At 44.0% G+C, this 23,093-nt stretch overlaps 1 protein-coding gene across 1 annotated transcript in view; it reads right to left on the bottom strand.

Annotated features, from left to right (window-relative positions):
- Positions 1–17,591, bottom strand: part of PIP4P2 (phosphatidylinositol-4,5-bisphosphate 4-phosphatase 2) — a 56,278-nt gene extending 38,687 nt beyond the window's left edge. Inside the window, exon 1 of the mRNA XM_072734342.1 lies at positions 16,493–17,591. Within this exon, the coding sequence (XP_072590443.1) occupies positions 16,493–16,598 (106 nt within the window). The 5' untranslated portion in view covers positions 16,599–17,591. The remainder of the gene's footprint in view (positions 1–16,492) is intronic.
- Between the last annotated feature and the right edge of the window lie 5,502 nt (positions 17,592–23,093).

Here is a 23,093-nt window from a genome sequence, read left to right as displayed (position 1 = left end):
GGGTTCTCTGCTTCCAGGGTAAAACATCTCCGCTGCAGGTGTGCACCGAGAAGGGGAGGACCACCTTCTGTTCCTCCTCTCTGTGAAACCACAGGCATAAATCTATTCTGCGAGACTCCTGGGTTCTTCTAGAACCATGACACTCTCAGAAGGTTCCATCTGGCTGACGTCAGCATGGAAGGTAAACGTGCTACCTATTAGGTTACTGACCCTTAGTTCCCAACCTACCTTCCTCTGCTTTGTCATGCTTGAGCTGGAACTCTGCAGACCACACTGTAGCTTTGCCAGCTGGCTGCAGGCTACGTTCACAGGAGGTGACAAAGGGAGCCGACAGGGTTCAGGGAGGAAGGAGGGACTGACAGCCCTTTTCCCAGGTGTACAAAGTCTTTCTCCAGAGCTCAGGGACATCAGGACCAGTTGGCTGGTGCCTCTTAGAAGTCATGTCTCAGTTCCATAGGACCCCACCTCTAAATTACTACATCTTAGTGACTCCAATCACTTCCCTCTGTTCTCTTGGCCCAGACCTCATGGTAGCTGCTTCCTGCATTTGATTACCTACTTGGCACCTCAGGATAGTATTTGTACCTTTTAGTTACCTAGGTAACAACTTCATACCTAATCTATTATATTCATATGAGTGGTTTCTATCTTTAGGTCTTAACTGACACAAAAACTCATACCAAGTGTAATCCCAGGAAACTGACCCTCAAAAATGGGATTGGAGGAGGCGCCTGGGTGGCTTAGTTGGCCGGGCATCCGACTCTTGATTTTGGCTCAGGTCATGACTTCAGGGTCATGGGATCAAGCCCCACGTCGGCTTCGTGCTCAGTGGGGAGTCTGCTTGAGATTCTCACTGTCTTCCTCTACCCCTCCCTTTGCTCCCTCTCTCTCTCCCTCTCTCTCTCTTTCAAATAAATAAATCTTTTTTTAAACATAGGGTTGGAGAAATGGCTTGGTCATGCCTTGTGCTTAAATGCAGAGCTGAGCTCTTTTACCATGGGACACAGTATGGCAGTGACTGGTGATGTGCAGCAGCACCCTGATGAATCCGATTACCCCCTGCAGATGACTGGGACGTTTGTGGTTCCTTCACTAGACCATTACGGAAGCAACAATTATTATTCAGACTTTCAAATTGTGATAGAGGGTGGATTCCCATGAAAACACTGGAGCATTTGCAGAAACAAAAGGAGAAACTCAGGTCTTTAAACACTTAAGTTATGGTCAGAGAACCAGAGAACTTCTATAGTAGCCCTCAAATATCCCTTACTTCCAATTGTCACAGGGCTTACACTGCTGTAAATCAAACACAGATGTAATTGTATAGATTGCAAAATTAAAATGTCAGGTAAATCCACAGCCTTACCATGCTTTCATGTAAAAGCTGGAACACTGTGCAAACGAGTGGACCCCTGAAACATGGAATAGGGCCAAGCGGAGTTGAGAACCCCTGAGTCACTCTTAGCCTCCTTTATGAGTAGAAAGCAGCTTTTCTTCTTGTGTTTGAAGAGATGAGCCTTCCCTCACAGGAAAACTGCTGTTGTCTCACTAGTGACAGCCATTCTCCTTAAGACTCGTCCTCATCCATAACTAAGCTCAGATCTCAACATGTTCCAGGAGGACAAGTAGAGAGCATGACTCAGGGAGAAGCAGCTTATACACCAAGAGAATTGCAAGGGTTTGAAAATATATATTGTCAGAAACGTGGAGAATATGTGTGGGGGTAGATCCTAAGAGTGTCAAACCAGAGAGGATGGAATATAACACTGAGTTGAGCCAAATTTAATCATATGGGTGCATTTGCCAGATGCTCTGGATTCGATGTTTGTTTTAAAGCTGGAAGTAGCTCTCTATCAGTCTACTTGTCTGTTGGGGAGACCTGGCCAGACACTTCATGGAGCTGTGATGCCGGAACGTCCCCAGCATGTACAGGAGAAGGGCTTCCCAAAGGCTTAGGGAGCTAGAATGCTGCAGTGAAGTGTGCATGCCCACACCCTACTACATGGATTTGCTTATTTGCTAAGTTGGACTGCTGGTCCGGGGCAAACCTAGTTTTGTAACTGAGAAGGTGTGATATAAGCCCCGCCTCAAGCTCTGATGCCAGAGAAAGTCAAGAGGCCTTCAGCTAAAATCAGGAGAAAAGTAGCAGCCAGCCAGGCACGCTAGGGGTGTGTGTTGGGGAGTGGGGGTCCCAGGAGTTAGTGAGCATTCAGTGGGTTGCAAGCACCTACTGTGTACCAGGCACAGTGCAAGATGTATATCAGGAATATCAAGGGGAAGGAGAGAGGCTCCAGGGGTTAAAGAGCTGAGTTCTTACTGGCAGAAAGGCAGTGAGACGGCAAGTACAACTTGGTGTGGTAAGTGCTCTGATAAGGATGCGTACAGGGGCTTTGTGAGCACAGGAGAGGGCATCTAACTCTGACTCGGGCAGAGTGTGTGTGTCAGGGTGTGGGTGTCAGGGTGGTGGCAGTGGGAGAGAGGAGGGTGGTGGTACAGTCATTCTAGCACACTTGAGCTCTCCTCCAATACTGCAACCTTTCTCTAAATTGTTACCATTAAATCCACACAGCAGCTCTAGAAAAACAGCCAAACCTTATTAAGTGTGGCTGTAATATCAGCTTGGAACCAGTATCAGTCTACATCCTAAATGCCTCCAATATTGCTTGCAAGGGTTCCTGTGTGCCCATGGCAGGACCCAAGGCACCAGCAAACCGGGCGTTCTTATCTAACAGGCAGTCATGAGCACTGAATTCCACCCTGAGCTATTAATCTGTTGTCTTCCCCTCCCTTAGTGATCCCAGGCATTTGGGTTGTGTCAAAACACTGCCACATAATTGGAGATGCTGGCAAGAAATGCCCGATGACCTGCCAATGACCAATTCCTGGATGACAAAAGCTTCTGCTCCGGCTTCTACTTCTCATAAGGCAATATTTCTGCCTCATTTTAATAATGCATTTCACCTGTGGCACTAGTGCTTTCTTCAAGTATCGACGGTGAATAAGTTATGTATTCTTCTTTCACTTTATCAATTACTGAATTTATCTTTTTCCCCCCAAAATGCAATTTTTTTTCTGACATGATTTCTGTGAAATCAAATTGTTTATAAGCATGGCTGCATTCATAATTTGTTATTTGCAATATTGCTTCCAAGAAGGCATGTTGTTTCAAGAAAAATAGAGACACCTACTTTCAGTACAGAAAAACAAACTGGCGCTCCCAGGGCAAAAAAAAAAAAAAAAAAAAAAAAAAATGCACTTGCCTCGAGAAACTCCCATAGCCTAAGGAGGTAAAGAATTCCCATTCTGTCACTCTTCTAGACAGCTCATTTTCACCACATGTCTACATTTCTAAAGACTGTGCATTTCTAAAAGAAAAAGAGACACCCCTTTACAGACAATAAGCGATAACTTACAGTTTACGAGTATTTATAAATCGGTTATAAAATGAACTCAAATATAATTGTGTCTCAAATTTGTTACAAGATATTTTAGAAAAGAGAGACTATAAGGAGGTAAAATGACCTCAGTACGTGGGGAAGGAAAAAGTTCAACCAGATCTGTACTTTTATTTGCTTAAATATATGAAACAGGGGATCCCTGGGTGGCTCAGTGGTTTAGCACCTGCCTTTGGCCCAGGGCGCGATCCTGGAGTCCCGGAATCGAGTCCCACATCAGGCTCCTGGCATGGAGTCTGCTTCTCCCTCCTCCTGTGTCTCTGCCACCGCCCCCCTCTCTCTATGTCTATCACAAATAAATAAATAAGTAAATCTTTAAAAAAAAAAAAAATATATATATATATATATATATGAAACAGCATGGCACAAAAAGTAAGGTCCAACATAATTAGGGGCACCTGGCTGGTTCAGTTGGTAGAGCATGTCACTCTTGATCTCAGGGTTGTGAGTTCAAACCCCACTTTGGGCACAGAGATTACTTAAAATACAAACACACAAACAAATAAGGTCCGACATAATTAGATGAATGATAACATTATACTCAGTATTTTCTATCTTAAAATATTTCACCCATACAAAAAATGACCTAGGGATTAAAAGATTCCAGATGAAGTCAATAGTTCAGCAATTTTCGAATCTGGCACATATTCACCATAAATCCAAGCAAAATCAGACACATAGATGAAATAAAATGAACTTCTAACCACAATATTTATTTTCTAAGCATACAATGAATGTATAAAGATATTTAGTGAATAAGTCCCTTAAATTCTAGTGCTTAGATATTTTTATCTCATGGATTAACTTTCATTTCAAAATAGAGAGATTGCTAAAGAATTCCAGAAGTTAACCCAAGAGAGTAAGTTCCTCATTATAGCCAGCAGAGGGTACCGCCCTGGAGCTCCCTCCATTGCCATGAGGGCATTTCTAACATGGAAGGACATCTGGCTATCTGCTCTGCGGGATCGCTTTGTCTTTCGCTCTCCTGTTACTCAAGCTGCAAAAGCTTCACTCCCCGAGTGACTTCAAAATCCCCATCATGCCATCCTTCCTTGCTTTCATTCATTCAACTGATATTTGTTGAGTGCCTAGATGTATTTGATCATTTGCCAGGGGCTATGTAAGGGACACAGCGAAGAAAGATACAGGAATCCTATCTCCTTCACTGTCTCCTTTGAGGGGCTCATATACACCATAAATGTTAAAATATATAATGGAGGGGCACCTCCACGTGGCTCAGTTGGTTAAGGGTTCAACTCTTGATTTTGGTTCAGGTCATGATCTCAGGGTCAAGGGATCAAGTCTTGCATCCAGCTCCACACTGAGCATGGAGCCTGGTTGAGATTCTCTCTCTCCCTCTCCCTTTCCCTCTACTCCCCTTCACACATGCTCACTCTCTCCTCTCTCTCTCACGTTTTCTATACTCTAAAAAAACAAAAACAAAAACAAAAACAGATATACAATGGAAATGTCAAGGGATACTTCCATACAATGGAAATGTGGAGAGATATTTGGGAACATATGTCTTCCAGTAATAGAGATTAGAAAGGATTCTACGAAAGAAAAAGGCTTTGATGGATGAGTAGAATTTGAATGTTTTAGTTTCCAAAACCCCTTTCTTATTCATCTACTCATAGGAAGTAAACAGTACACCCTTACCTTGAAAACACTAGAAGTGGCTAATAAATGATACCAGTATGAGGCAACGAGTATGGTCTTAAGTAAAACCATATATGCACAGTGATGTGTTTTCCATTTCAGAACAGGAAGGATCCCTCCCATTAAATCCTTGACAGGCTGGAGTAATGGATCAAATCAAACACACTGAAATGCAAGGTGTAAGTACACGGACCTGCACAGAGATGTGAGGCAGGCTCTAAAATATGGCACTTAGGTCATCTTGTATTCGGGTATGTCGGGTATGTCAGAATAGGATTCTGGTGATATAAATTTGAAAATATTATTTATATATAAATATAATATAATATATATATAATATAAATATATTTATAAATATAAATTCAAAAAATGGTTTTCCTATGCATTTTTGAAATACTTTTGTATTAATGGGTATAATTCATTCAGCTCAGTAGAAATCAGTGTTTTTTGGGGAAACATCCTATGGCCTAAGATTAATAACAAGTCAGGTGTTTGTGCAAGTCTTCTCACTTTAAATCTACTATCACCTCCATGTGTTGCTTTTCCTCTGGATTGTGAAATCTTAGCACTTAAATCTCTGAAACTATAAAATTTCATCTTGTCACATACCTTCCCCTAAATTCTCCCTCCGTAGAAATCACATGTTCAAATGTTGAACAATTAGAGGCTTTCGTACAAGAAGTATCCTGTTTTAAAATCCCTATTATGAGTCTACCAAGCTTAAATATCTCAACTTAACAACGTATGGGAGAAAGAAAGATTTTGCCATTACCTTTACAAACACGTGGTTTGATACAATGCCCTAACCAGTCATGTGGCACGTACAAATACATTCTACAGAAGAAAATACTGCATGCCATTTGGGCTTCCAATGCCTAAAAGAGTCACATAATACTCCTTGATGTTCAACATATTGTCTTTCCAATTTTCAAAGGAAAACAGAAGAGGGATTTCAGTGAAAGAGGGACCGTGGAAGTAAAAGAGGGAGGTAACATGACAACCACCTATAAAGTAATAGCTAGGTGTGTCCAGATCCCTCACCAAGAATAACTGTGGCATAGAACAAAAAAGCAAAAAGGAACATACTAAATCATTCCTTCTCAGGTAGGAAACTGAGGCATAGCAATGCAGAGTAACTATTCTAAGGTCAACAGCTAGCCACTGGCAGAGAGAACTCCCACAGGCTAAACCGTACCTGGTGGTGAGTTCATCCCTGAGACTCTAGAAGGATTTAGTTATACAGTGCTTGAGAAACTCACCTGAAGGCCACCAAGAGGAGCCAGGCTTTCTATTTTTTTTCGCTTTTTAAAAATCCTTGCAGAGAAAAAGAAATTCACTTTATATCAATCAGGGAAAGGAAAGAATCTAGAAAAGTGCCAAAGCAACACAAACTCCAATGTATCTTCCTACCCGCCCCCCCCCCCCCACATAGAGAAATTCTCTTAAAAGAACAGAAAATAGTAGGTAGAATGTATTTCCTCTGAAGAGCTATTAAAGGAATGCCATTCCCAGTGTATGCAACATCTCTTCATCCTTATAAAAGTAAAACACACAGTAGCTGAGCTCAAAACTGGATCCAGTGTTGTCTGCTTTTCCCCCATTTGGATCCTTTCCCAGATAGTTGCTTACCGCCCTCAAAGAGAGTTATGAACATCCATCTGGCTAGCTCTCCTCTCTAACATCTGTAGTCATCCGGCTAACATCTGCATCCATCTGGCAATCTTGCAAGACTTTAACAGAATGCTCTACCCTAAAAGTTTGACATTCCTGAAAACAACATGCAGAGTCCTTGGGAATAAATGGGAAATTGAGATCATTACCTCTTGCCACAGTGAAGTGTTAGTACACGGATGATAAATACTTGGTGAGCAAAATTTACTCTCCAGCCCTGATGTCCCTTCACGCTCCAGACTTGTGTGTCCAACTGCCTACTCGATACCTCCAGTGAAGTGAGGGCTAAAAGTATTTCAGACTCAACGTGTCTAAAAACAGAATATTGATTTCCACTGTCCTTCTTCCCCCTGCCCCACATACCTAACTCCTCCTGTTCGTCTATCTTAGAAAAAAAAAACAAAACAATTTTTTCCTCATTGCTGGGGTCATTTCTGGAGATTTGTGATTCCTTTCTTCCCACTGATGCAATCCATCAGCAAGTCCTGCTGTTCGAGGCTTACATATGTCCTGAATCCACGTCCCACCGTTTCCATCACTTCCACCCTGGTTCAGAGCACCATCACCTCTTGCCTAGTCCACATTAAGAGCCTCCCAATTAGTATCATATCTTACTAGTCTCTTCTTATTTTTCCCCAATAATCCAATTCTCCATTCTCCACATGCCAACCAGGTTCATTTTCCTTCCTCATATTTTTAAGAGATGGGGGCAGGGGCAGAGGGAATCTTAAGAGGGAACCTCTCTTTAAGAGAGAATCTTAAGGAGGTTCTCACCCAACACAGAGGCCGATGCGGGGCTGAGTCTCACCACCCCGAGATCATGACCGGAGCCTAAATCAAGAGTTAGATGCTTAACAGATTGAACCACCCAGGCGCCCCCAGGAAGATTTTCTTAAAAACTAAGTATTTCATGTCTCTCCCATGCTCCAAGCCCTCCATGCCTTCCCATTACTCTCAGAATACAACCACATCTCTGACGGTGACCTACGCAGTGTCATCTTCCCTGGTCCAGTCCCCCAATCCCTGCTGCCACACTTCGGCTCTACCCCCCTGCCCTCTATGTTTTGAAACAGTGTGTTTTATACTTGCTGTCCCAGTTGCCTGGCACCCTCTTCCTTTGTCTTCCAGTGGTTGATTCCAGCTAATCTTCCAGGTCTCTGAGCAATTGTCATCTCTGAGGTATCTTTCCTGAAGCAATCTGAAACACTCCCCATGTGGCCAGTTACTCTCCATCCTCATGCGCTGCTTTATTTTCTTCACTCTGAAATTATAGTGCTCGCTGTATGTGCCTCTAACTGGAACATAGGCTCCCAGGCATCTGGAACACTATAATAGGCATTCAAATATTTGAAAGGATGACTGACTGAATGAAATGTATTAAAGATGCTTAGCAGAGCCAGGAGGAAATGTAGGCATTATAAAATAGAATAAAAGAATCATGGAGACTGATGCTCACCTAATAATAGGAAAGGATCTTAATAGGAAATGGGCTTGCCACAGTACTGGGAAACTGGAAGCAGGTGCACTTCACCATGTTTGGGCTCTATTTTCCCTTAACGACATGGCCTCAGCGAAGCAGACTTTGCTTCAAGAATCAATTTGAAAAAATCTCCTAAATGTGGCATTAGCTTCAGCAGATCACAAAATCAAGCCTCTGCAAGACCCTACTCACTCAGCACCACGGCTGGTGCACACCCCTATCGAGGCTGTCAGGTAGCTGCTCCCAATGTGCCACATCTGTTTCCACCCATTGCGGGAACCCGGCTTCCAGTGGGCTTCAGAATCCTTGGCAAATAAAATGAAAAGTTAATCCAATCTTACAGCGGGTTATACATGAGGTGTAGGTCTCTGTCCGGGTAGGCATCATCTTTTCCTGCCAATCCACAGCCAACCCTAAACTTTGCAAGGACACAAGGAGGTTCCAAAATTTAATACACTGCCCAAATGTATTCAAGAACTCTGAGTGCAATGGACTGAATGTCTACATCCTCTCAAAATTCAGGTAGACTCTCTAAACCACAAGGTAGAGGCATTAGAAGGTGGGGCCTTTGGGAGGTTATTAGGTCAGGAGAGTGGAACCCTCATGCATGAATTTAGTGCCATAAGGAAAGGAATGAGAGAGGAAGCTCTCGTGCTCTCTTTCCACCATGTGAGGAAGATTCAAGGAGTCAGCACTCCGCCACCTGGAAGACGACAGCTCTCCAGACACCGATCTGTTGGCATTTTGATCTTGGACCTCTCAACCTCCAGAACTGGGAGAAATAGATGCTTGGTGTTTAAGCTACCCAGTGTATGGTATTCTGTGATGGCAACCTGAACTAACACTCAATAAAACTCTAGGCTAGTGCAGAACATAGTTCTAAGTGAGGTGAAACTTTGCCCCACTTTAAACTAAGGCACCATTTCTTTTTTTTTTTTTTTTAAGATTTTATTTATTTATTCATGAGAGACACAGAGAGAGGCAGAGACACAGGCAAAGAGAGAAGCAGGCTCCATGTAGGGAGCCCGATGTGGGACTCGATCGCAGGACTCCAGGATCACGCCCTGGGCCGAAGGCAGGCACTAAACCGCTGAGCCACCCAGGGATCCCTAAGGCACCATTTCTAACTTTAGACTTCGTCAGGTAGCGGACAGGAGAGGATCACTAAAAATACACTTTATTTACTGGACAGTTTCTAAGTAAGAAGTACTGGAGTACGTAGTAAATAACTTACCCCTTACACCAAAAGTCAATTTATTTTCTGGTCACTGAAAAGATTCTCTCAAGCAATCTCAAATTTGCACATTTTAAAAAAGTGAAACAAAAGTGAAAAGAAAAAGACAAGGCCTTTCTAATTATATTTCAGAGGAAACCTAAGTGTTTCAGAATAAAAGAATATTAGCCTCTTCCTGCAAGTTGTCGCTTTAAAGTGATTTTACAATTAAAATAAATCTACATTAGAATATTGCATTAGGTGGAAGTGAATAATTCTTTGATTCTTTACCAAGGATTTGAACATGAACACTATAAACGCATATAAACAACTCTCAGTGAGGTCACTAATGTGACCTTTGAACTAATGTTCAAAAGACATTTTTGAGTTCTTATCTATTCGCTCTTTCTTGCGGCTTTTGACCTGTTTGACCACTCTTTGCTTGAAATGTTCTCTTCTTTTTGATTCTGTGATATTAGAGTCTTTTGGTTTTCCTCCTACCTGCCTAGAAGCTACTCATCAGCCTTCTTGGGGGCTCGTCCCCCTCTAACTAGTTACTGAATGTTGGAGTTTCTCAAAGCTTTGTCCAAGGCTCTCTCTTCTTTTTACTTTATTCTTTCTCCCTAAGTAGTCTCATATATAGCTTCCCCAACTTCCTCACATGCCAGTACACAGAGAAAGTGACAATATTTCTATAGCTACACAGAGCGGGAGGCCTCTGGCCTAAAGGCTTCTGCTGTTCTAAGGACTGAGGAGAACCAGTATCTTAACCCATGTCCGTTCTATCTCAGCACATTGCGTGGCACACCGGTAGGGCCTTGGGAAGCTCTGAACCAACATCCATGTTTTTAGCTGTTACCAATAGGCAAATGACACAATTTTATATTTTTCAGCCCAGGCCTCATTTCTCCACTCTACACCTATGATGCAATTGCCCATCTATCATCTCTTCTTGGATATTTGAAACTCTTAAATGTCACATGTCTTAAACTAAGCTCATGATTTGATGCTCTTCTGGTGTTGTCTCACTGTGGGCAATCACACCATCAGACTGTGGACACCAGAACTCTGAGAGATAGCCTTGCCACCTCCCTCTCACTCTCACAGCCAATCCACCATCAACCCAACTTTAATCTACGTCCTTAATATCATCTTGTCTCTCCACTCCTACCACGACCTGAGTCCATGCTATCTTCACAGGTTATCACCTGAATCAGACAGTAGCCCCTCAAGTCATCTATTCTCATCAACTCTTGCTCCCGTCCCATTCATTCTCTAATCTAGAAATAGAGTGATTTAAAAAATAATAAAATTAGGATCCCTGGGTGGCTCAGCGGTTTAGCACCGGCCTGCAGCCCAGGGCGTGATCCTGGGGTCCTGGGATCGAGTCCTACATCGGGCTCTCTTCACAGAGCCTGCTTCTCATTCTGCCTGTGTCTCTCATGAATAAAATAAAATATTTAAAAAATAAAAAATAATAAAAATAGACATTTTTTCCAAAGAAGGCATACAGATGGCCAACACAGACATGTAAGGATGCTCAACATCACTAGTCAGAGAAATGCAAATCAAAACCACAATGAGAGGGGCACCTGGGTGGTTCAGTGGTTGAGCATCTGCCTTTGGCTCAGGTTGTGATCTCAGGGTCCTGGGATCAAGTCCCACATCAGGCTCCCTGCATAGAGCGTGCTTCTCCCTCTGCCTGTGTCTCTGCCTCTCTGTGTGTGTCTCTCATGAATAAATAAATCTTAAAAAAAAAAAAACCCACAATGAGATATCCAGGTGTAAGATACCTTACATCTGTCAGTAAGGCTAGTATCGAAAACACAAGAAACAAGTGTCAATGGGTGTGGAGAAACAGGAACCTCTGTGCATTGTTGGTGGGAATGTAAATTGGCACAACCACTGTGGCAAACAAGTTATGAAAGTTTCTCAAAAAATTAAAAATAGAAATAGCATATGATCCAGTAATTCTATCCACTACTGGGTATTTACCCCCCAAAATGAAGACACTAATTCGAAAAGATATACGCACCCTTATGTTTACTACAGTATTATTCACAATAGCTAAGATATGGAAGCAACCTAGGTGTCCATCAACATAGGAATGGATAAAGATGTGGCGTGTATACACACATGCACACACACATATACACACAATGGAATACTACTCAGCCATTAAAAAAGGTGTTGCCATTTATGGCTACACGGATGGATATTACGCTAAGTAAAATAAGACAGAGAAGGACAAATACTGTATGATTTCACTTACATATGCCATCTAAAACACAAAACAAATAGCAGAAACAGATCTATAAACACAGAGAACAAACTGATGGTGGCCAGAGGGTGGAGAGGACGGGATAGGAGGGCGGGAAAATTGGGGACAGGGGAGTGGGAGATATAGGCTTCCAGCTACGGCATGAAGAAGTCACACAGATAAGAGGTTCAGCAAAGGGAATATAGTCAATAGTACTGTAACAGTGTTGTATGGTGACAGATGGTAGCTACACATATGGTGAGCAGAGCATAACATAAATACTAATCACTGTGTTCTACACCTAAAATGAATGTAACATTGTGTGCCAAATATATTTCAGTTTAAATAATGATAATAATAAAGATCTAACTGGATCAACCCTTTGCTGAAGGCAAAATTTCTCAACATGACCAATAATACCCTGCATGGACTGAGCAATTCTTATTGTTCTGGTCATCTGTTGCTGCAGAACAAATCACCCTAAAATTTAGTGGCTTAAAACAACAGTTTAATACTACCTTTCATGATTCTGTGGATTGTTCTAGAATCTATCATGCGGCTACAGTAAGAGTTTGGCTTGGGTTGGAGCCATCTGAAGGCCCGACTGGGCTGGGCATCCAAGATGGCTTCTTCATCCACAGGCCTGAGAGCTGGTCGGCATCCTCCTTTCCGTGTAGTCTCCCCACCTGTCTAGTTAGGGATTCCTCAAAGCATGGTAGTCTCAGTGCATTCAAATTCTTACAGGACAAGTTACTTTCTTCAGGGTGCACTTTATGAGAGACCAAGGCAAAAGCTGCAACACCTCTTACGTCCTAGTTTCCAAAGTCTTTCAGCTCTCTTCTCCATAGGTCAAAATTGAATCACAGGGTCAGTCCAGATTCAGGGAGGGGACCCATCCAAGGACTTGAATGTCAAAAAAGCGTAGCTCTTTGGAGGGAGAGGTGGGTCTTTGGAGAACATCCACCACACCCACTTCTCCATCAGTACTTCTACTCTAACCACACTGGCCTTGTTTCAGTTCCCTGCACTCACCACACTCAATCCTCCTGAAGGCTTTGTATGTACTGTTTTCTTAGTCTAGAATGTCCTTCCGATCCACCCCTTTCCAAGTTCAACTTTGAGACCTCAATCAAGTCTCAGGAATGCCTTTCCTGTCTTCTCTAGCCAGGTTAGATCTTGTTACTACATATTTTCATGGCACCAGATACATTTCTGGCATTGTCCTCATCGCCCTGCGCTGTGCACTTGTTCAAATGATTGTGTAATTTATGTCTCAATATCCCCCATTAAACTGGAAGAGGGGCCATAACTGTTCTTCCCATCCTACCACAGAGCTTGGCTAGTACTCATGTATTTATTTGCTGCATGAATGACAGAAATGAACTAGGTAAATGAAACTGTCTCTGTGTAATAATTCTTTTAAACTATAGTGAAGTAGATAGCCACCTTCCCAAATTAAATACAGAGATAATTAGCCCTAAATATAAACATTTTTCACAGAGGAAGTCTCATAAATGTAAAGTCTCATATCCCACCTATAAAATTAGCAGATAATAAAGAAATCAATAAATATAGCCAAGTTGTGTAAGCTTTGTGATATTTCTTCCAATCTTTTTTCAAATGAGCCTAAAAGTGCATTTATTTGATTTTAATTTCTATGCCTTAATAAAAGCTGACATATGTACCAAATGAAGCATTTTGACCACAAAATGGTCAAAATGGTCCAGTAGGAGAGATGATCTCCTACTCTATGCAGGAATCCAATACTGACAGCGAAGACCACTAGAGGCATTCCACTCAGAAACCCAGGTGCGCTGTTACACGGACCACACATGATTCTCATTATACTAAAACCAAATGCAAAACACTAACTGCTTCCCACTACATTATCAATAACCTGTCTACAAATACTTGACCAATTTTCAACCTAAAATGGATTATTTCATCTTTGAGTGAGAGCTGACATTTGTGTTCTTAGATGGTGGTGACACAAATAGCAAAAGGTTCAACTGGAGAGAATATTCATTAGCTATGGCTCTTAACTACTTAAAAAAAAAAAAGTCTGGGTGATTACAAATGGTATCATAAACCGAAGTTCATTATCAAAAAGTACATTCTATTCTAGTCTTTTGAATCCCAACCTTTAACTAATTCCTGTCAACTACTGAAAACATCTGGTCTAGGAACAGTTTCTTACAATACAAATAATTCAGCCCCGTGTTTATTCTTTTTTTCCATTTCAACGTGGGTTTCAAGAAGGGGTGTGTTTGGTCAGTTTTGTTGACCTAGAGCCGTCTCTGGCATACCATACTGCCCAATGAGTCAATGAAAGAGTAAATACCACAGGTCTCCTAGAATCAGATCTGTGTATCACTCAAAAACATTTATGAAGATGTTTATTTGTTATTTAAGAAAAGATATTCTGACATAAATGCCAATAACATAAAATGTCTTTACTTCTAATTTATGCTTCTTGCTTCCTAGGTACTATGCCACATGAAATTAGCGTTTCTAATTAGCTAACCTGTCTTATTCACCAGTTTAAGGAAAAAAAAAACCACAGCTATAGTCTATCATAAGGCCAAAATGGCTTTTTGCTAAATCAGTTGTTAAAAACAAGACAACAGGCTCAAAATGGAGTCACTTATGCTAAGCTCCACATCACCAAATACAGCCTTAATTACACTTCTGGCCTCACCAGGAAATGGAATCTTGGAATGTCAATCAGGAACTACCTTATTAGCACTAGTGAGGTCATCTGCCTGACAGACCACTGCCATCCCCTAAACGAAAGTGATCTTGCCACAACCCATCCACTTTTTGCCTTTTTCCCATTCCCTTCTGCCCATGGAAGTCTTTCATTTGGTACAGCTTTTTGAAACTCCTTTCTATCTGCTAGATGGGATGCTGCTAGAATCACGAATCATTAAATAAAGCCAGTAAGATCTTTAACATTTACCCAATGGCATTTTGTGTTTTAATATATTGAATTTCTTCAGTTATTTAGCTACCTAGAATGAAACTTCTTTTTCTCAGTGGCTGAACTGTGATTTGTACCTGATTGTGCAGTTAATCTGGTCTTACCAGATTAGACAAATATGTGGCAAATGATAAAGAACTCTATAAGCAGGTCCATGAGCATGAATATATTTGTGGAATAATTTAGCCACTATGACTAAAAATACAAAAAGATGTAAGACAGAGGACATGAAAATCTGTCATAGGACAGTTGCTTAAATCCAAACCTTGTCTTTTAATAAACTGCAAATATTTTGCCCTAAAGGGTGACTTGGGGAAGTTGCAACATTCATTTATAAATGTTTAAACTTATCCTAGACCGACCCGATTTTGATAACAGTACAATATTAATATCAAATTTGTGCATTAAAGGAAATTCCTCCAGCTGGTGTCCTCTGATACACCTTTAATACAAACATGACTTGGGGTCTTTCCTGTAGGTAAGTCTCTGTCCCATTTTGCACCTTATTTCTCAACTGATTGATCACAATTATTCACAGCAAAACATCTTTTTCCTTTGTCCTGCTTCTTTTTGGGTGTTGACTAAGACCTAGATTGTTCCTCTTCAAGTTGGGGACAATGTTACCATTAAGTGGAAATTTTAAATACTAAACAAGTTCAACTTGCTCTACAACTGCTCCAATTCCAGACTTGAACTTACAAGAAGTTGTGTTACAAGAAACATGATCTGCCTATGTTTTCAAAAGCATTAACATTTTGTCTCCTTGGGTTTTCTTAAACTCCTCTCATATTCGGCTGGAAAGGGAGAGATGCACTTAAGCATCATTTGCAAGTGCCATATTTGGCCATTCTTTTCATAACTCTAAGTGGTTTTCAAGTCTTGCCTTCCCCTTTCAATAAATCGTGACTCCACCTTCTTTCTACTATAGAAAGCCACTAAAAGGCTTAGAACAAAGATAGATCTTTTAATAGTTTGCTAAACACCCCCCCACACACACAGACACACTCACACACATACACACTTCTTTCTTCAGATCCCACTGCTAATCAAATCTTTTTTGATTCCATCTTGAGAAGTGAAATAAATAGAAATGCATGCAGGGTTAGCCCGGGTTACTTTCAGAAGTAAGTTCATTTCAATCTCACCCAGATGCATCAGAAATATCCCATCTTCCTTCCTATGCTCCCTCATCCGCCAGCAAGGCTAACGCACACCCCTTACAAAGGGGAGTAATAAGGAAAGGCAGGACTTTCAGACATATTAGGAATATCGATTACCGCTATTCCTTTCGGTGAGACAATTCCCTGACTGCACAGAGCCCGGGGCGGGGGGCGGGGGGGGCTGGAGGGCAGGCTCTGCACATTTTTCAAGCTAAGCCCTTTCAAGGACGGATCCCAAGGTGAGCAGTGCTAGGGGCTTCTCAGCTCGGGAAGGGCTTAGGAACGGCCGCGAAGGCTGGGCACCTCCTCCAGCGGCACCTGGGGCTGCGCCAGCGACTCCTGTCACGCCCGTGCCCCCGGGTAAGAAGTGCTGAAACACGCACACGCACACGCACACGCACAGCCGCGTGAGAAGGGGCGCGAGGCACGCGCCCGCACCCGCCCGCCCTCCTGGGGGCTGCGCTCCCAAGGGCCCGGCCCGCGCGAGGCGCAGTCTGCAGCCCCCGCTCCCGGCCCGCGGCCCGCGGCCCCGCCCGCCGCGCCCCAGCTGCAGCGCCCCGGGGCCTGCCTCCTCGGCCGCCGCGCAGCGAGCGGGAGGGCCCGCCCGGCCTCACCTCTGGGGCTGCTCTCCTGCAAGTACGGCGGGGCCGTGGGGGTGACGGTTCCCGGCGGGGATGCCGACAGCAGGGGCGAGCGCTCGTCCACCCCGTCCGCAGCCATGACTGCCGCAGCGGCGGCGGGGCCGCGGGGAGGCTGGGCCGCGGGGGGAGGAGCGGGAGGGGGCCGGGGAGGGGGAGGAGGCGGGGAAGGAGGAGGAGCAGGAGGCTGGGCCGCCGGGAGGAGGCTGGGCCGCGGGGAGGGCGGGGAGGAGGAGGAGGAGGCTGGGCCACGGGGAGGGGAGGAGGCTGGGCCACGGGGAGGGGAGGAGGCTGGGCCGCGGGGAGGGCGGGGAGGAGGAGGAGGAGGCTGGGCCAGAGGGAGCAGGAGGCTGGGCCGCGGGGAGGGCGGGGAGGAGGCTGGGCCAGAGGGAGCAGGAGGCTGGGCCGCGCGGGGAACGGAGGAGGCTGGGCCGGGGAGGAGGTGGAGGAGGCTGGGCCGCGGGGAGGGCGGGGAGGAGGCGGGGCCGGAGGAAGGAGGAGGAGGAGGAGGAGGAGGCTGGGCCGCCGGGAGGAGGCTGGGCCGCGGGGAGGGCGGGGAGGAGGCTGGGCCAGAGGGAGCAGGAGGCTGGACCGCGGGGAGGGCGTAGAGGGGGCTGGGGAGGGGAGGAGGAAGAGGAGAAGGAGGCTGGGCCGGAGGAAGGAGACTGGGCGGGAGGGAGGAGGCTGGGCCGGGCGGGGGGCGAGGAGGAGGCTGGGCCGCAGGAGGAGGAGGAGGAGGAGGAGGCTGGGCCGCGGGGAGGGGAGGAGGCTGGGCCGCGGGGAGGGGAGGAGGCTGGACCGCGGGGAGGGCGTGGAGGGGGCTGGGCCGGGGAGGAGGAGGAGGCTGGGCCGGGGGGAGGAGGCTGGGCCGGGGAGGAGGAGGCTGGGCCGGAGGGAGGAGGCAGGGCCGGGGAGGAGGAGGCTGGGCCGGAGGGAGGAGGCAGGGCCGGGGAGGAGGAGGCTGGGCCGGAGGGAGGAGGCAGGGCCAGGTTGGTGGGGGGCGGGGGGAGGCCGGGCCTGCGGCTCCCGCGGAGGTGCTGCTGCTGCTGCTGCTGCTGCTGGTGGTGCCGCCGCCGCCGCCTCCGGGAGGGCCCCCCCCCCGGACTGTGTCCCAAGGCAGGAGGCGGGGGGAGGGGCGGAGCCGGGAGCACAGTAGGGCTGCGGAGGAAGGGCGGGAGGGCCCAGGGCAAGGGGTTGCAACCCTTTTCGTTTCCTTAGCAGGAGCAGGGGAGAGGGGCGGAGAGCAGCCTGGAAGGGGGTGAGAGGAAAGGCCTGTGACTTGATTACCGAGGAACTGCGGCCAACACAGACCTCAAGTTTAGCTCTTGGTCGAGGGGAACAAGGGGTGCTGTGCTGCGCAGCGTCGCAGCAGTTACCCACGAAAGCTTAGTCCTGGGGCTGTCAGTTCCTGCTTGGGGGCTGCTGCTTTTGCTAGAAAATCACTTTGCAACAGCTGTTGTCTGAGAGGAAATACAGTTCTGCAAGAGCGGTGCCGGCCGCGCTTGTCCTTGTTTTCTAGTAGCAGCACCTTGTAGAAACGATGCAGACGGGGTTGGCTTTTACAAGTTTAATTTGACAAAATACGTTGCCCTTTTAGTTTGGTTTTTGGACTGCGTTGTCCCTGACACCTCATACAATAATGAAGTTTATGAAAATATTCATGAAAATGTTTTGAGCCAGTCGTAGTTACCGGCATCCTTTCGTGTTTATCATGGTCTTACTTTGGTGGTTTGCTAAAATGATTTAGAAATAAAAAGTTTTGAATATGCCTGGCAAAAATGCAATCAGAAAACAGCGAAGGTCTCAAAAGATCATTTTTTTTCTGCAGTGGTTCTTTGCGTCATTCAACAAACATGTATTCTGTGCTTACTGGGCACGCAAAGATGAATACATAGAGCAATGCTCTTGATGCACCAGATGTCTGGGTGGAGCACAGTCAGAAGCAAGCAAAAAATGAGGCTGGCAGTCCCAGCTGCAGATTATAAAGGGTCATGAAGAAAGCTGACTTTAGACATTTGAAACTATTTCTCATATTACATTAAGAAGGGTCTTCATTTTCCTCTCTGAAGATACTCTTTCTCCAAAAACCCCATTTAGACATGCTGGAAATCCTAAGGGAAAAAAATCAAAGAATAATGTTTTCTACTATGCGGCATCTTCTGTGGGTCAGTAGTATCAGGAACACCGCCATATAAGGATCCCCATATGATATAATCCAAGGGCATTTGTAGAGCCCCAGAAACCTGAAAAGTGAGAGGTCAAGATGTAGCACTGCCTGCAAAAATAAACAATTTACAAAACGAATAGCAAAAATAAACAATTTACAAAACGAATTTTTTTGTTTTTTGTTTTTTGTTGTTGTTTTGTTTTTTGTTTTTGTTTGTTTTTGTTTTTGTTTTTACGATTGCAACCTGCAAATTATTGGGTTAAAGAAACTTAACTAATCAACAAAATCCTATGACTGTGGTGTCCTGTTCTGTCACCTATCACACTATTTTTTTTTTAAATCTAGACAGAATCTAGTTTGTTTTTTTTTAATTTTTATTTTATTTTATTTATGATAGTCACAGAGAGAGAGGCAGAGACACAGGCAGAGGGAGAAGCAGGCTCCATGCACCGGGAGCCCGACGTGGGATTCGATCCCGGGTCTCCAGGATCGCGCCCTGGGCCAAAGGCAGGCGCCAAACCGCTGCGCCACCCAGGGATCCCCCCTATCACACTATTTTAACAGTGTATTTACATTTCCCTTATCCACCCACTACCCTTTATTCCCAACTGACTTTGTGAGTCAGAAACTGTACCTAACTCCTTCACTATTGTATCACCAGTATCTAAGACAATTCCTCGCTCATTAAGAAGCACCGGATAAAGATTTGCCAAATAAACAAGCAGAGGTGTGTATGAGGAAATCCTACCCAGTACCAGAATCTACTAAAGCACAGTTAGCAGGAAAAACACTGAGCATCTCTTGAGTTTTTTGGTAAAGATGACGGTTTTGCCATCTGACCAGTGTTTTTATTGTTACAGTGTCTCTCTGCAACCACGGTTTCTTTATTGCCCAGGTATAAAGGCTTTTTTTCTTTCTTTCTTCTTTATATGGCTCCCCTATCCATTCCAGAGCTCATTAGAGGATGACACAGCTAGTGGAAATTATTCACACTATGAAAGGTTGAGGGTATACTGAGATTGTATTTGCAGCAATGTGAAGTTTTGTGAAAAGGAAAAACTTTTATTAGGCATCACTTCATTCTGGTTTAAAAATGATACTACAGTTTATGGTTACTCAATAAACATTAAATAATACTCATCAATCCAAGGCATTTTATGATTATGATACTTTTCCATCTCAGGACACGAGGTAAGGATGTGTCTTTTGGAATAATAGGACAATATAGACAGATAATGTGTGAGCTAGAAAAGCTATTACCTTACTACGTACATAACCTACTTAAGCCACAATACTAGTTATCTACTACTGAGTCATACCACAACCCAGTGGTTTTAAAACAACATGATTTGTCATTTTTTGTGATTCTATAGATTAGCTGTGTGGTTATTCTATTGGTCTTGCCTGGGCTTATATCCAGGCAGCTGCATTCAGCTAACCTCATTGGTTAGGGGCTGGCTCAGCTGGAACAGCTTGGAAAGGGGAGGAGGGGGGAGGGGAGAGCCTTGTCTCTCTCTCTGTCTCTCCACCTAGTCTTTCACTCCTGGTTTCTTTGCATGCCTGGTAGTCTCAGAGAAGTATCAGAAGAGGGTGAGAGGGTGATTGTGGAAGCTCTGGTAACTTTTCAGATCTAGGCTTTGGTCTCAAGCAATTTCATTTCCACCATATTCTTGTATCTCCTTCAGCCTGCCTCCTGCTTCCTGAGCAAAGAAAGTTAGAAGCTCAGGGGCCTCTTTCCATGGTCAACCTCCATAGTGAAAATCGGTCATTGTAAAGATTAAGGAACTTCCTCATTTCCACGTTAAAAGCCACCCTAAACAGCATGCCTCTGAGCTTCATCTCAATGTTGGATTTGGAGACTCCCAGTCGTGAACTCTTTTTTTTTTTTTTTTAAGATTTATTTATTTGTGTGGGGAGGGGCGATGGAGCTCAAGGCAGGGCTTAATCCTAGGACTCTGAGGTCATGACCTGACATGACCTTAACAGACTGAGCCACCCAGGTGCCCCATTCATGGACTATTCTTTTGTGCACAATAAGCTCTAAATACTATTTTACTGATCTGGTCTTAACTTTTATTGTCTCTGGATTTTGACAGAACTATAAAATAATACATTTATGTGATTTAAGATGCTGAGCTCGTTATAATTTTTTATGGCAGTAATAGGAAATGCCACCTCCCATCAAAGCCAGCTAAAAGAAGATAATTGTTACTGTCTATATTATACAAGGAAATCACATTAGTGAGATCAACAAGTTCATCAGGTACATGTACTACCTTCCAAGGTACCACAGGCAACAGTTACTTAGCTCACCTCTGTCTGGTCTCCAGGAGCAATTTCCTCCCTGCTTTCCTAGCTTGCACCAACAGTCTCCTCTCTACCCTTTCCAGCATTCACTTGCTGCCTGGCCCTAAACACTGTCATGTGTTTGGGTTTTGTTAGAACAGTACTAACTTCTGTTACACTCATCTCTTGCTTTGTACTTTAAGTACCATTTTATGTTGGGTTAGTCTATTACTGTGTATTTCTGGTCCCACTTTCTCTGCTTTATTTGTTGCTTTGGAAGAATCCACCATTCTGAAACTTGGGGATTAAAATAACAGTATTATTTTTCAGGAAGATGCATTTAGCCGGCGGTTCAGCTGTGGACTGAGCTCAGCTGAGGAAGCTAGGTTGGCTGAACCTCTCTCTCCAAACTCACTTCCACTCTGGGCTTCTTTATTGCACAGCAGTCTCAGAATAGCACTCCCCAGAGGGCAAAGGCAGATGCTGGCAAGGCCTCATGAGCCCCAAGTTTTGGAACAGGTACAAGGTTAGTTCTACCACTTTCTATTGGTCAGAGCAGGTCAAGAGGCCAGCCCACATTCACATGAGCAAAGGGATAAACTCAGTCTCTTGATGGAAAGTGGTGGTGGTATGACCTTTGGAGGGGCATGAATGCAGGGAGGTGTGACTCACTGGAGTCATTATATAACGATCTATCACAGCTAAAACAATATGTGATGTAAGAAAAGCATTGACAATGACAAAGGAGAGTTCTTCAAGAAACGCCATGCTTTGGGGAAGAAGTTCAAACTGAAATTTTAAAGTCCTAAGAGGTATATTTTACGAACATCTATGTGATGTAGATTATGTTCATATTAAAGACTTATTGTAAGGGCTATAACTGCTTATCTCAGTGCATATCAGATTGTTACCCCAACCCTGTCACCTTGATCTCTTGGTCTTTCCTCTGTGCTGGGGTAGCCCATGCTTGGAAATCAATTGTATTTGAATATAATTCTACGTAATTTGAATTCACTACCTCTAAGTGGTGACCTTGGTTAAGGTAGCTTAACTTCTCTATAACTCATTTGTCTAATTAGTCTGTAGGACAAAGAAAATAATACCTACCTTGCGGGGTACTTATGATAGTTAAAAGAGAAAATGTATGAAATATAACTATCAGTGCCTGACAGCTGTAAGTATAAGCTTTTTTTTTTTTTTTTTTTTTTTTTTTTTACCACTCTCCTTTTTTAACTCTATTAGAAGGGAAACCAGGGGATAAGCATCGCTGAACTAAGCTAAAAGTACAATGGTCTAGAATATATATATATATTATGTGTATATATATATGTATATTAGCCATTGGCCATATATGGCTCATAAAGTTTCCCAGGTCTTTTGGAAATGCCTATTAAAAACCTCTGAGGAACACCATGAAGTCCAAGAAAACAGGGATTTTAGATTTAGTTAGATTTCATATATATTTCACATTCATAATGAATACCCCTTATTTATTGCATGCCTTAGGAAGGCAGGAAGCTGGTTGTTAGGTGAGGGAAGCTTGAAGGATGGGTACTCAGCTTCACCTAGACTAAAGAGCTTTACCTTCAGCTCCAAGGGTCTTTTGTTTACTTCTCCAGCAGACAAAGTTATAACTCTGAAAGAACAAGGCCATGTTATGGAATTGAAAAAGGTGCAAAAGTTTGCAAAAACAATTGAGGAGGATAGCAGGCTTGACTGCACTCACAGAAGAGTTTGTTAATTAGCCCTGGATTGCCTGTCACTATCTCAGTTTCATCAGCAAAATGAGGGACAGCTGTCTTACATCTCATTGGATCCAATAAGTGTAAATAAAGTATGACACAAGCTCTGTAAGCACCCTCCAAAAGAGAAGAGTGAAATGCAATGCTCAGTAGAGGATATTTGACCCAAACTCGGGTAGAACTTTCTCTGTTGACTCAAAACTGTTAGCCAGGGTCCAAAGCTCAGGACAAAGAAAGAATAGGTACTTCGCACATGCTAAATCAGCAGAACTGGTCCCTCAATAACCACAACTACCCCTAATCCATAGAAACCACAGGAGGAGAAAAATGGGAATTACTGGAGTCATATATTGTTAGCCTAGTAAATTCTGCTGCCCTTTTC

The sequence above is a fragment of the Vulpes vulpes genome, chromosome 13, assembly GCF_048418805.1.
Source record: "Vulpes vulpes isolate BD-2025 chromosome 13, VulVul3, whole genome shotgun sequence".
NCBI lineage: Eukaryota > Metazoa > Chordata > Mammalia > Carnivora > Canidae > Vulpes > Vulpes vulpes.
The sequence above is the reverse complement of the archived record's forward strand: the minus strand, read 5'-3'. Positions and strand labels throughout refer to the sequence as shown.